Source organism: Corythoichthys intestinalis, chromosome 1 (assembly GCF_030265065.1).
Source record: "Corythoichthys intestinalis isolate RoL2023-P3 chromosome 1, ASM3026506v1, whole genome shotgun sequence".
Classification (NCBI taxonomy): domain Eukaryota; kingdom Metazoa; phylum Chordata; class Actinopteri; order Syngnathiformes; family Syngnathidae; genus Corythoichthys; species Corythoichthys intestinalis.
In genome coordinates, this window is record NC_080395.1 from 41,156,815 (window position 1) to 41,168,666 (window position 11,852).

General features: G+C 39.7%; 2 protein-coding genes across 7 annotated transcripts in view; one reads left to right on the top strand and one right to left on the bottom strand.

Annotated features, from left to right (window-relative positions):
• The window catches only part of gse1b (Gse1 coiled-coil protein b), a 338,894-nt gene extending 331,783 nt beyond the window's left edge, over positions 1–7,111 (top strand). For all 6 annotated transcript variants that reach the window (XM_057857114.1, XM_057857286.1, XM_057857460.1 and 3 more), the window contains 3 exons: positions 2,287–2,628; positions 4,374–4,477; positions 5,294–7,111. In XM_057857114.1, coding sequence (XP_057713097.1) covers positions 2,287–2,628; positions 4,374–4,477; positions 5,294–5,434 — 587 coding nt within the window. In that variant the 3' untranslated portion in view covers positions 5,435–7,111. The remainder of the gene's footprint in view (positions 1–2,286; positions 2,629–4,373; positions 4,478–5,293) is intronic.
• A 2,043-nt stretch (positions 7,112–9,154) lies between these two features.
• Positions 9,155–11,665, bottom strand: gins2 (GINS complex subunit 2). Its single transcript, XM_057840396.1, has 5 exons — positions 11,475–11,665; positions 11,268–11,382; positions 9,968–10,067; positions 9,780–9,906; positions 9,155–9,475 (listed from the first exon to the last, which is right to left on the bottom strand). Exons 1-5 carry the CDS (start codon positions 11,562–11,564, stop codon positions 9,347–9,349), a joined length of 561 nt encoding a protein of 186 aa, XP_057696379.1. The 5' UTR covers positions 11,565–11,665; the 3' UTR covers positions 9,155–9,346.
• Positions 11,666–11,852: the final 187 nt, after the last annotated feature.

The window sequence follows — 11,852 nt, forward strand, 5'->3', positions numbered from 1 at the left end:
AAATATTTTCGTAACATTTGTGATATGTGGACTGACAACTACTTGAATGACACCTCTGTTATCGCTTTCACTTGGCACTAACTTTGAGGAGGGTGGCTGGAACCCTGCCACAAAAAAAAAAATACAAATGCGCTGACTGCTTTACAGCATACGTTTATTCCCCCTTTCCCCATTCGTATGATATTGTTAGCTACAACTGGATTCATTACCTCATCACTATTCATCTTTCATACAGCCGCTGGAAACAGGAATATTGTTCAATTTATGCTCCTAATGGGAAATGCAGTCTGCTTTGGCAAAACACTATCGCTTTTGTCCACATGTGCTCATAAAATCGACCAAAACTTTCCTTAGTGTTGATTTAAGGGTAAATTATCTGAAAAATAAATTAAATGTATAAGAAAAGACTATTTATATACAAGATTATTTAAATACAAGCAAGAGGAGAGAGAGAGAATGGGCAGCCGTACACACGTCGTGAAATTAAAGGAAATAATAGCATTACCAGTGTTGTTAATCTTACTGAAAAAAAGTAATTAATTATAGTTACAAATTACTTCTCCCAAAAAGTAATTGCGTTAGTAACTCAATTACCTGAATGTAAGAGTAATTAGTTACTTGGCAAAGTAATTGGTGATAATTACTTTTTTTTTTTCCCTCAAAAAAAAAAAAAAAAAAAAAAAAAAATTTGGGCCACACTATGTGAAGTTTTTTGTAGAGGTTTTTGGTACAATTGGCCCGAGCCCAATTCTTTACCCTAATTTACCCTTTACCCTGAATCAACTGTTAAAAGTTGTTAAAATTGCTCCCATTATTGCATTAGTTCCCTTCTCTCTACTTTCGACATATGAAAGTTTTAAAACTGTTTCATCATTTAAAGATAGATTCAAGTCAAGATTTTGCCGATTTAGAAGTATTTTAGATAAAAAGTTACTTAGGTTCGCTAGGAAGGTTCTTTACAACAGAGCCGTCCTAAAAAGCCTACTGCTTTAAGATGGCGGCTGTCTACTAACGCATTTAGTGCCATGTCTGTCATTTTGCATCTAGTTATATCTATGTACAGTACATGTGATATCTACCATGTCTACCATATCTACCATAACATGCGGGCGTAGTTTGAAGGCTATCGGGTACAACATGTATTATTGGAGCTACCTAGCATCGCGTTTGCTCGGCGTCACAACTTTCTTGCCTCCTCCCCGCTCCTGCTCTGCTCTGTCGTCTCGGTGAGTCCGTCTCCCTCAGACTTTTCGACCAATATAGTAACGCATAGTAACGCATGCCTTTCCGTCCTCAGTAACGGTAACGGCGTTGCCAAGAAGAGAAAAGTAATTAATTAGATTACCCACTACTGAAAAAAATAACGCCGTTAGTAACGCCGTTATATTGTAACGCCGTTATTAACAACACTGAGCATTACACAAACAAAAAAATGGGATAGGTAAACTGGGGGACATGGTTAGTGTTCGCTTGTAAAGACAAACGATTTGATGCACTTTAATGCAAAATTCAATCACCAAGAAGACAACGAGGACGAGCGACAGGTGGGCAGATGGGGGATTCTATTGATGGGAGATGGTCGTATGCCACCTAGAGGGACACCAAGATACTTTGGGAGACAAGTTTTTTTCCCCAATTATAATACATTAGAAAAATGAAATTCTGCGCTTTTTGAATGTTTTAAACAAGATTCTTTTGCCTAGACACAAATCATAAAAGTGAATGGGGACGTATAAAGACAAACACAGGTTCTATTCTGACAAACAATATATATTAATACACTGTATTTAAGTACAGTTGTAAAATATTGGATCTGAGGGGAAAAAAACTAATCAGGTGTTGAACCATGGGTCAGAAATGAAGATATGAATCAAATCTTTACTTTGATGCTTCACATACAGTCAAAGTTCTTCCACTTGTCTTAAATTCATGCAATAATTGGTATTTTATTTTCTTTCTTGGGCCTCCTATCATCTGACTTGGTGTCTGTGAAAGACTTTCAGTGAATGTGTCTTAGGAGACGTTCATTTGAATTGAGAGCGTATTCCTTTAAAAGATTCCTATCATCTCTCAGAGCTCTCATTACTGATGAGCACTTTAATTTCGATAAGGCACCTTCGGTTCTGCGACAATATGACAAGCATCATTATATTCTCTCAGTTTTATCTTTTAGAAAGTAGTCGACTTTAACTCACTTAAAGTCATGGCAATCATCGTCACGAAAACTCGTATTTCTCAGTCGCTCCACTCCTTTTGAAGTTTAAAATCCCATCATTATGCTTTAAGGCGGGGCTACTGGGATGTCGGAGTCATCTCCCCTTCAGGAGTCATCGGTTCATTACAACATTCCGGAGCTCCAGGGCGCCCCCGGCAGGCCACCTCCACCGCACTCCCAGTCGCACTCCAGCACGCATCCGTCGGCCCTCGCGCTGGCGCACGCACACCCCCAGCCCAATGGGCAGCACTTCTCCGCACCGCTCCACCGCGACGCCTCAGGGATGAGGGAGGACCCGTCCGCTTCAGAGGACGAGGACGACGAAGAAGAGGAGGGGGAAGAAGGGGCTATCCCGGCTTCCAAGTGGCAAGGGATTGAATCCATATTTGAAGCTTATCAGGAATATGTCGAAGGTAAATATTCTCTTTTTGACCCTTTGTCTCATTAGTTGTTAGCTCTATATTTTCTTCCTCATTTTTACGAGTGGCCACTTTATTTCTATGCTAAACACAGTGGTACCTCTGCTTACAAAATTGGTTATGGAAGTTCTCATAGCTTGAAAATTCCGTAAGTAGAGATGAGTTTTCCATGTAAATGTTCTAAGCACTACTGAAACGCCATATTTAGTTTTATAATCGGGGTGAAGGTGGAATAAAACAACAGCCAAACACATTTGAATTATTTCGATTATTTTAGTAGTCGATTAATCGATGAACTAAGTAGTTAGTTCGAATAATCGAGTAATCAGATAAGGAACATAAAAATTAAAATACTTGACCTGAGCCTCAAACGGTCTAAAAAAAAAAATAAATAAATGAGGACATATGTACAACAAAAGAGCAATTGGCTAACTTACATAAAAGTCCGCTGGCTTAAATGCTATAAAATGCCCACGTTTTTTTTTTTTTTTTTTTTTTAATGCTCTTAACAAATAGTTCAAACACATAGTCCAACAAAAGACGGTTAAATATACATTTAAACTAAATTACGAATGCATTAAAAAAAAAAAAACAAATGCATTAAAAATAAACATTAGCTAAAACCAAAACTTAGCTTATGTTGGGCTTAACAGGGAGCAGCTGGATTCAGCCGTGTGAAATGAGGCAGACTAGAGGGCTGTGTATCCACCCAAATCAATAAAACTAAATGCAAACACTTTCAAAACAAACCATTACAACGCCACTTTAATTAAACAAATACTCAAAGCAGCAAAATTTATTTGAATATATTTTTTCTAATGGAATACTTGGTTAATCGATTAATCGTTGCAGCACTAGAATTATTCTATGTACCTAACCTAACCGTTCATACCTGTAATGAAGTAGATGACAGAACATAATGCAAAGGAAAATGTAAAAAAAAAATATCTTTCCTTCCTTCTCTTTCAAGATGGTGCCTATCACCTATCTTACTCTTTGTGACACAAAAATGCAAGGAAACCTGTGCTCGTATGTGCTACTAATGTAGTGAACCATGTGTGGGCTTAAAAAAACTTTTCATGGGACAAAAACGCAAGGAGACTTGTGCTCTTTTGACGAAGATGTAGAGACCGCTGTAACGGCAACAACACCGTCGCGCCTGTACATGTCATCATACTGCGACACCCAAAATGAAACCTCATCAACAATATGCCAATAGGAGAGCAGAATCTCGTTACTGATGCATGATGGGAAACTTAATGACCAATAGGGCAGCAGGATCCTATGACATGACATTTAAAAGCAGAAAGTGCATATGAATCTCTGACTGTAGAGTACAGTATTGGGTTTTTTTTGCCTCATGTCCTGAAATTTATTTCATATCAAAAGGTAATATTTCTCCGTTGAGGCATGTCGTAACCTGAAAATTCCATTCGTACAGATGTTTGTAAGTAGAGGTACAGCTACGTTTTTGTGGTGCATCTTGATAACTAGATGGAAGTAAAGCTCTCTTATTGTAGTCAGGATTTGTTTCAGATGGTGAAGACTCGATAGCACGTTTTTATTCCCGCACTTTTATGTTCTCTTCTTTTATTCCCTTAAATATTACGATTTGCTTTGAACAAAGCCTTTGTTCCTCCAGTTGCTTGTCATGTTCACTGCACTCATTTTTCACTTTTCTGTCCCAGCTCACTCATTTTTATGTGTGTTCTTTTTTGTTGTTTTTTTTTTTTTTTAAGAACAAAGTCTTGAGCGACACGTGTTGCAGAACCAGTGTCGAAGGCTGGAAGCTCAGAAGTACAACCTCAGTCTCACTGCTGAACAGCTATCGCATACCATGGGGGTAAGACACACACACCGATCTTTTTTTTTTTAATATCTTGGCAAAAGCTGCTAAGGTGTAAATATGTCAAGGGCTGTTTCCAGTCTGCCAAACTGCATACGCAAAGAGGACATACGAGTAATGAATGTATATGACAACCTGGAATTGTATAAGTTCATTTCAATGTGCTGCTATTTTTCTTTTAGCCCTATGGTTTATGGATTTTTACATATCAATGACCCAAATGTCTTTTGGTTTAGATATTGCATAATAGCAATCTGTACACCTAAGTTTTATAGTCCAGTGCAGTTTATATATGAACAAATGCTTTTTTATTGTAAGATTTTGGTAGGTGCGATTTATACTCAGGTTTGCTGTATAGTCTAAAAATGATGGTAAATGCATTGCACACTATTATATAAAGTAATTACTGTAGCCATATCCTTTGTAAAACATTATTAAACATTGCAGTCATGCCTGTGTAATTCATATTTTATTGTAGCTTAATATTTGGATTTTTTTTCTTCTATAAAACTGTATTTGTTGGGTACAGTATTTTTCATATTTCTTAGAGATTCTGTTGTTCAAAACTTTGTGATAAAGAAAAATTAAGCCAGTTTTAGATTCAACAGCACAAATTTAGTTGCCAAAACTACCTTAACAAAATTTGTGATACCGAGTGTGATTAAAACATTCACTGCCATTGACTGCGATGGATTGAACGTCTATTGTCTACAATGGCAGCCATTACGATTGTTTTCACCTATGAATCTTTATAAATGTTTATGTCAGCATTGTATCTAATTGGTGTCTAATTGGTGTTTTATCTTTCTGCAGGATCTAATGTCTCAGAGGCAAAAGCTGGCCATGGAAAGGGAGAAGCTGCAAGCGGAGCTGGAACACTTCAGGAAGTGTTTGACTCTGCCACAGACACACTGGCCCAGAGGTGGACATTACAAGGGCTACCCTCCAAGGTGACACCCCCTCCCCTCCAAAAACAACACATCAGATGCCCCTCTCCCCCAGATAATTCTCCTCTCAGACTGACAGTAGATTTTCCCAAACCACTTGGCTGCACGGGGGAGAACCAGGCTGATAGAAAAGTGAAGGAAGGGTGGTCTGCGCCACAAGCCAGCGTGTGCCAACATGGCCACTGAGAAGATGGAGTCCTGCATTTCTCACACGTTTCTTCTTGGTCTTTTTCTTCACCGCCACCCAATCACAGACAATCCTGCCAACGAGAGAGAAGAGAGACTCCGAAAGTCCAGAGGAACGCTCGCGGCCAGTTGGGAAGTGAAGTCACGGCGGCGTTCGCGGTGGACATGCACTTAAGAATAATAGCTGAAGAACTACCTGGTGGTACTGTGTTACAACAAAGACATCTTTGAATTTGGACAGAATGTTGAAATGCACATTTTTGGGGAAATAATTAAGGAAATGTTTTATTTCAAAAGAGAAAATTTGAGAATAAGAATTTTAAAAGGTGCTTCAGCCTTATATTGTACATAATATGAAGACTTAAAAGAATTTTTGTAAGTTTATTATTTTAATCATTGTTCTTTTAAAAGGAAAAAATGCCTGCCATGTTTTTTTTTTTTTTTTTTTTTAAATATGTTTATGCTTTTGGGGGTTTACAAAAAACAGCCTTGCTTTTAGTGTTTTTACTGCTGCTGGCCAGAACAGCTTCTTCTGAGCAGAGGGAGAGAAAACGAAGTCCCTTCCTTGCCACCTTTTTACTCACAGCGTAGCGTGATGTCCATTTCAGCTCCTCCCCTGCTAACTTAACACAATGTTTGCCTCCCGCTGGAGTGTGCACACAACCAGTTTTGTTACTTGACTGGCTTGACTTGATTTTTTTTTTTTTAATAGACATGAAGTAAAGTTGCCAGCCAATGTTGCTGGTTCCTGAAGACTCCTCCTCACACATCAAATAGCATCAAGCGACAGGCCTTTGCCAGATCCAAGCCTTTTATCCACGACCATGAGGGGCCGAGTGCCAAACAATACATTTCAAATTCAAATGATTCAGCCAAAAAAACCTAAAAATTACCATATCCAGAATGGAAATAAGCTAAAAAGCCTACAAACTCTCGTCGTATCCCTTACAGGAGGTCCAAGGGTCCTCCCTAATCATCCAAGCTGTTGCCAACATGTAATCAAGTCAAAATAACACAAATACCAATCTGTTTACAGCCTTATCTGAGGCTCTAGTCAGAGACTCGTAGCAACCAATCACCTCCATGGAATTTCACCCTTAAATCCGTCTGGAAAACGTGTGGAAGGGAAATCATTCAAACGGAAGCACAACACCCTCTCATTCATTATCAGCATATAAATAAGTGCCTCATTTATTTTGGACTGTCGTCGATCAAACTGTAGCTCAAATGTATCACGTCCCTTCATTTTGCCTAAAAACTAAAAGTCGGGAGCATCTCGGCCTGTTGATTCGAGGGCCAGGTGAGCGTGATGGCAAAAGCCCGGCCTCACCTTTCACCGTCCACGCACGGCCACGCCAGAGCGCCATTACTCAGCGGAGGATGTCTAGATGCTGTGAAATCCTGTTTTTGAAAAATTTGTTCGTTTGAATCCATTGTAATGTAATATATTCTTTGTTGAATGTAGTAATTAGGTATTTATGAATATATGGCTGTGATTTCAGACAAAAAAAGAAAATAAAATATTTCAAAAATGTTCATATACCTTTGTCTCTTCCAATTGAAATGTTTGGTCATGTGGAAGCCGTTCCATTGACACCATGCACTTCTTAAGCTGTCAAAATGAGATGTGACACCCTTCGAATGAAATGTGAGTATATTTTCTTCAGAGTCGATCAGAAGCATTCGCTTCAAGGTTAATATCTTACTTGCATACAAACACTGGGGGGGGTACCACAAAACGTTTGTTTTCTGAAAACACAAACTTAAGGAATTGATTAATTGCGAAGTTTTTTACGTGATGGTAAAAATGACCTAAGCAATTTTAAGAGCGCATCAAGCTGTTGAATGCATTACCCTATGCGGCGGGGTGGTGGCGCCAATTTTCTATAAATGATCAAAATTGGGCCGATCAGTGGTTTGAATAACATGGTTGCTAAGTACTAATGGAAACTATTATCGCTACAACGGCAACAAAAATCGGCAACTAATTCTGTATCAAAGATCTCGGCAATTTAAGACTTTAAAAACTCAGTTATGAGAATGGATTTTTTTTTTTTTTTTTTTTTTTAATATAAATATATACACACGCGCACACTCACCGGCCACTTTATTAGGTACGCCATGCTAGTAACGGGTTGGACTCCCTTTTGCCTTCAGAACTGCCTCAATTCTACGTGGCATAGATTCAACAAGGTGCTGGAAGCATTCCTCAGAGAGTTTGGTCCATATTGACATGATGGCATCACACGGTGCAGATTTGTCGGCTGCACATCCATGATGTGAATCTCCCGTTCCACCACATCCCAAAGATGCTCTATTGGATTGAGATCTGGTGACTGGAGGCCATTTGAGTACAGTGAACTCATTGTCATGTTCAAGAAACCAGTCCGAGATTATTCCAGCTTTATGACATGGCGCATTATCCTGCTGAAAGTAGCCATCAGAAATTGGGTACATTGTGGTCATAAAGGGATGGACATGGTCAGCAACAATACTCAGGTAGGCTGTGGCGTTCCAACGATGCTCAAGTGGTACCAAGGGGCTCCAAAGAGTGCCAAGAAAATATTCCCCACACCATTACACCACCACCACCAGTCTGAATCGTTGATACAAGGCAGGATGGATCCATGCTTTCATGTTGTTGACGCCAAATTCTGACCCTACTATCCGAATGTCGCAGCAGAAATCGAGACTCATCAGACCAGGCAACATTTCAACAACAAAGGAGTGGCACCTGGCTTGGTCTTCTGCTGCTGTAGCCCATCTGCCTCAAAGTTCGACGTACTGTGCGTTCAGAGATGCTCTTCTGCCTACCTTGGTTGTAACGGGTGGTTATTTGAGTCACTGTTGCCTTTCTATCAGCTTGAACCAGTCTGGCCATTCTCCTCTGACCTCTGGGATCAACAAGGCATTTCTGCCCACAGAATTGCCGCTCACTGGATATGTTTTCTTTTTCGGACCATTCTCTGTAAACCCTAGAGATGGTTGTGCATGAAAATCCCAGTAGATCAGCAGTTTCTGAAATACTCAGACCAGCCCTTCTGGCACCAACAAACATGCCACGTTCAAAGTCACTCAAATCACCTTTCTTCCCCATACTGATGCTCGGTTTGAACTGCAGCCTGCAGGAGATTTTCTTAAACCATGTCTACATGCCTAAATGCACTGAGTTGCTGCCAAGTGATTAGCCGATTTGAAATTAAGTGTTGACGAGCAGTTGGATAGGTGTACCTAATAAAGTGGCCGGTGAATGTATAAATTTTTTAACCCAGGTTTTTGTTTGTGGAATGGCTCACAAGTATTTATACTAGATACCAATTTTAAAGTTCATGCACCAGTACTAGTATTCTCACCTGTAAGAAATCTCACGCTGTTGAGGGGCAAAAGGGTCACTAGCGATGCAAAATTTTAGTAAACATCTTGTGCTTCACTAAATTCATACATATACTAGTACTGTATATGTCAACGTGTTATTTTGCGTCACTTTACAAATCAAGTAATGTTTCAATAGTCTTTGTAAAATACAATAAAAAAATCATAAGGAAATAACTTTATTACATTTTAGCACACATTTCTCCATACAGTTTACGTAAAGCTTATAAAATGAGCCAACTGATGCATGTGAAAAGGACATCGTCATTGGAAGTCTGAAGATTTGGGTAAAAAGAATTCCAACACTACAGTCCAAACGTTACTTAATTCATTATTGATTGAAGAATCGAGATATGTTTCTTCAATAATCTGCAAATTGTCCTTTACTGGATCCCGGCTGCAGATTGGAGCGCAGCTTGTACATGCAGTTGAGCGAATGGAGGAGAAACCCTCGAATGGTGTTAATCTCCATCAGGGTGAGGTTGTCCAGCTGTAGAAGAAAAGCAGAATGAGCCCACTTAACAACACTTACATGTGTTTTATGGCAATACCATAGCTCCATATGCAGCTGACGATAGACAGCAATGTGCAGTATAACTACTCCTTATTCCTACCAGGTCCTTTTAATGTGGCAATCTGCTTTTCCTTGACAAGCTCACCTTATCTTTGTGGTTCAATAAATATAGTTCAGTGCTGTAGATTGTATGTGGCTCCAAAAAAAACTAATTCAGTATTGAGGTTTTGCCGTTGCTGTGTAGCAAAGAATTCCCAATTCAAATGTTTGATGCTCTGACCTTAGCATGCGCTTCCTGCTGACTGATGAAGCTGTCTGCAGAAAGGCGGAGTTTAGCTATTCGCGTGTCCCAGATGTCTTTGACGAGGGTGCGGATTTCGTCTGCTTTGGGGATGTTGTCAGATGCACTGTACACAATAAGAGAGCACAATCGGTAAAGAGAATGTTTGTAGATTTTTGCCGACTCACTGGTTGAGCAGCAGTTTGGTCAGTTCCATGTAGTAAGGACTGGGGACGGGCGTGAAGGCGGCCTCTCTCCTTTCAAGCTCTCGCATCTCCTCAAGTTTCTCTGCAAGATCAAGACATATAATAGGAAATTCACTAATACAGAGTGAGTCAAGTCAACAAAGGTGAGAAAAACAACATCCATCCATTCATTTCAGTGGACATTAGAGATGGGATGCTCGAGCCTTCCTGCTCGAATCTGATTCAAGCAAATGAAGAAGAGGTGTGTCAAAGCAGTGTTGCGAAAACGGCATCGAGCAAGCCAAAAATCACGTGACCATTGCTGACGAGGCCTCGAACGTCACAGATGTGTCAGCGAGTCACACTGTTTCCACAGGAAAATGAAAACTCGGTGGGAGCCCCCCCGCTCAATCGGTGGGAACACAATAAAAAGTGGCAGGATAACGCAGTTATTCGGCGGTTTTTTGAGAGGAGGGATTTTCGCGAGTACTACAAACATTTGCTCATTTTCAAGTCGGGAGTCGGAATATCAGTATCACTTAAATATCATTAAATTCATTCACATTGTTATACACTAGATAGTGGCATATGTTTATTTAGAATAGATACAAATACAACACAACACCCCTCCCCCTAGAAATTATACTTACTTAAAAAATAAAATATTTCAGAAACCTTTCCTTACTTTTATTCGGCTCAATTATTTCCATCTTATGATTTTGGATATCCTTATAGTATGCAATAAATAATATCCCTGTTCCCAAGCACTGTGCTTACTGTACTGTAATATTCACAAAAAAATAACAATACAGAGTTACTCCCCGACATCTAGGACGAGCCACTAACAAGACGAGCACTGTCGTGTATTTTATATACTGCTTTGAACACGTCTTCACAGACAAAGCAATGACACGGGCTTAAAAAGGTCAACTTTAATTGTGTAAATCACACTTAATGACGACACGATCTCACAGTTGAAATAGACGACATACACTTAATTCTATTGAAGATATGTAATGCTGAGGAAATTTCACAACTTTAGTTTTAAAAAGAAACATGCACTGTTTATCCAGTAGATGGGGGTCTTGCAGTGTGTCAAACGCCTCGAAACAGTGATTCAATTTAGGGAAATTGTGGTCCAAAAGTGGTTCATTGTTTCGGAAAGCCTCGGTTTTTCCATCCCTAGTGGACATTGAGTCTGTTAATAAATCTATCTATATATACATTTTTGGGACCTTTTCCTACTGTAAAATGCATGTCTTGGCTGAGTAATGGTTGTGAACATTGCATAATGTTATCTTACCAACATCCATCCAGTCTGGTGGAACGACTCTACATTTCTGTCTCTGTTTGAGATTGAGGGCCAACCACAAGGGGACATCCAGTGGCAGGCCGGGATTAAAAGGTCCCAGGTCCCCCTACGAATAACAACACACTCTCCTTACAGAAGGTATTTATCGTTTTCATGAAATACTGTAAGTCTACAACTAATTCAAACCGACGCACTCACCCCGATCAAATATAACTTGTCTAGGTTGAAATTGGGTATTATTTTCACCAACTCTTTCTCAGCGAGGAACTCGACCTCTGAAGGGTCCATAGTTATCCGTTAAAAAAAAACATGAACTGCATCAGCAAACAAACTTTACTCGCATGTCACAGCTAGCTAGCAAGAACTTTCCCGCGTCGGAGAGAGCAAAACACTAGCTGGAGCAAAAACAGCCGTGATTGGCCTAACGTTGCCTCTGCGTGTTGACGTCTAAAATATTTCCTCCAATCCACATCAACTACAGGATGCGTAGACCGACGTCATCGTTGCGGCCATATTGAATGTGGCAAAGTGGAGCGCTTGGTAAATTTACTTTAATTAGATACATTAAAACATCAC

Coding starts and splice junctions, on each gene's coding strand:
- gins2 (XM_057840396.1), bottom strand. CDS start 11,564: ATGGACCCTTCAGAGGTCGAGTTCCTCGCTGAGAAAGAGTTGGTGAAA. Junction 9,907..9,967: donor ACCAAACTGCTGCTCAACCA/GTGAGTCGGCAA, acceptor TATTGTGTACAG/TGCATCTGACAACATCCCCA. Junction 9,476..9,779: donor AGCAGGAAGCGCATGCTAAG/GTCAGAGCATCA, acceptor TTTCTTCTACAG/CTGGACAACCTCACCCTGAT.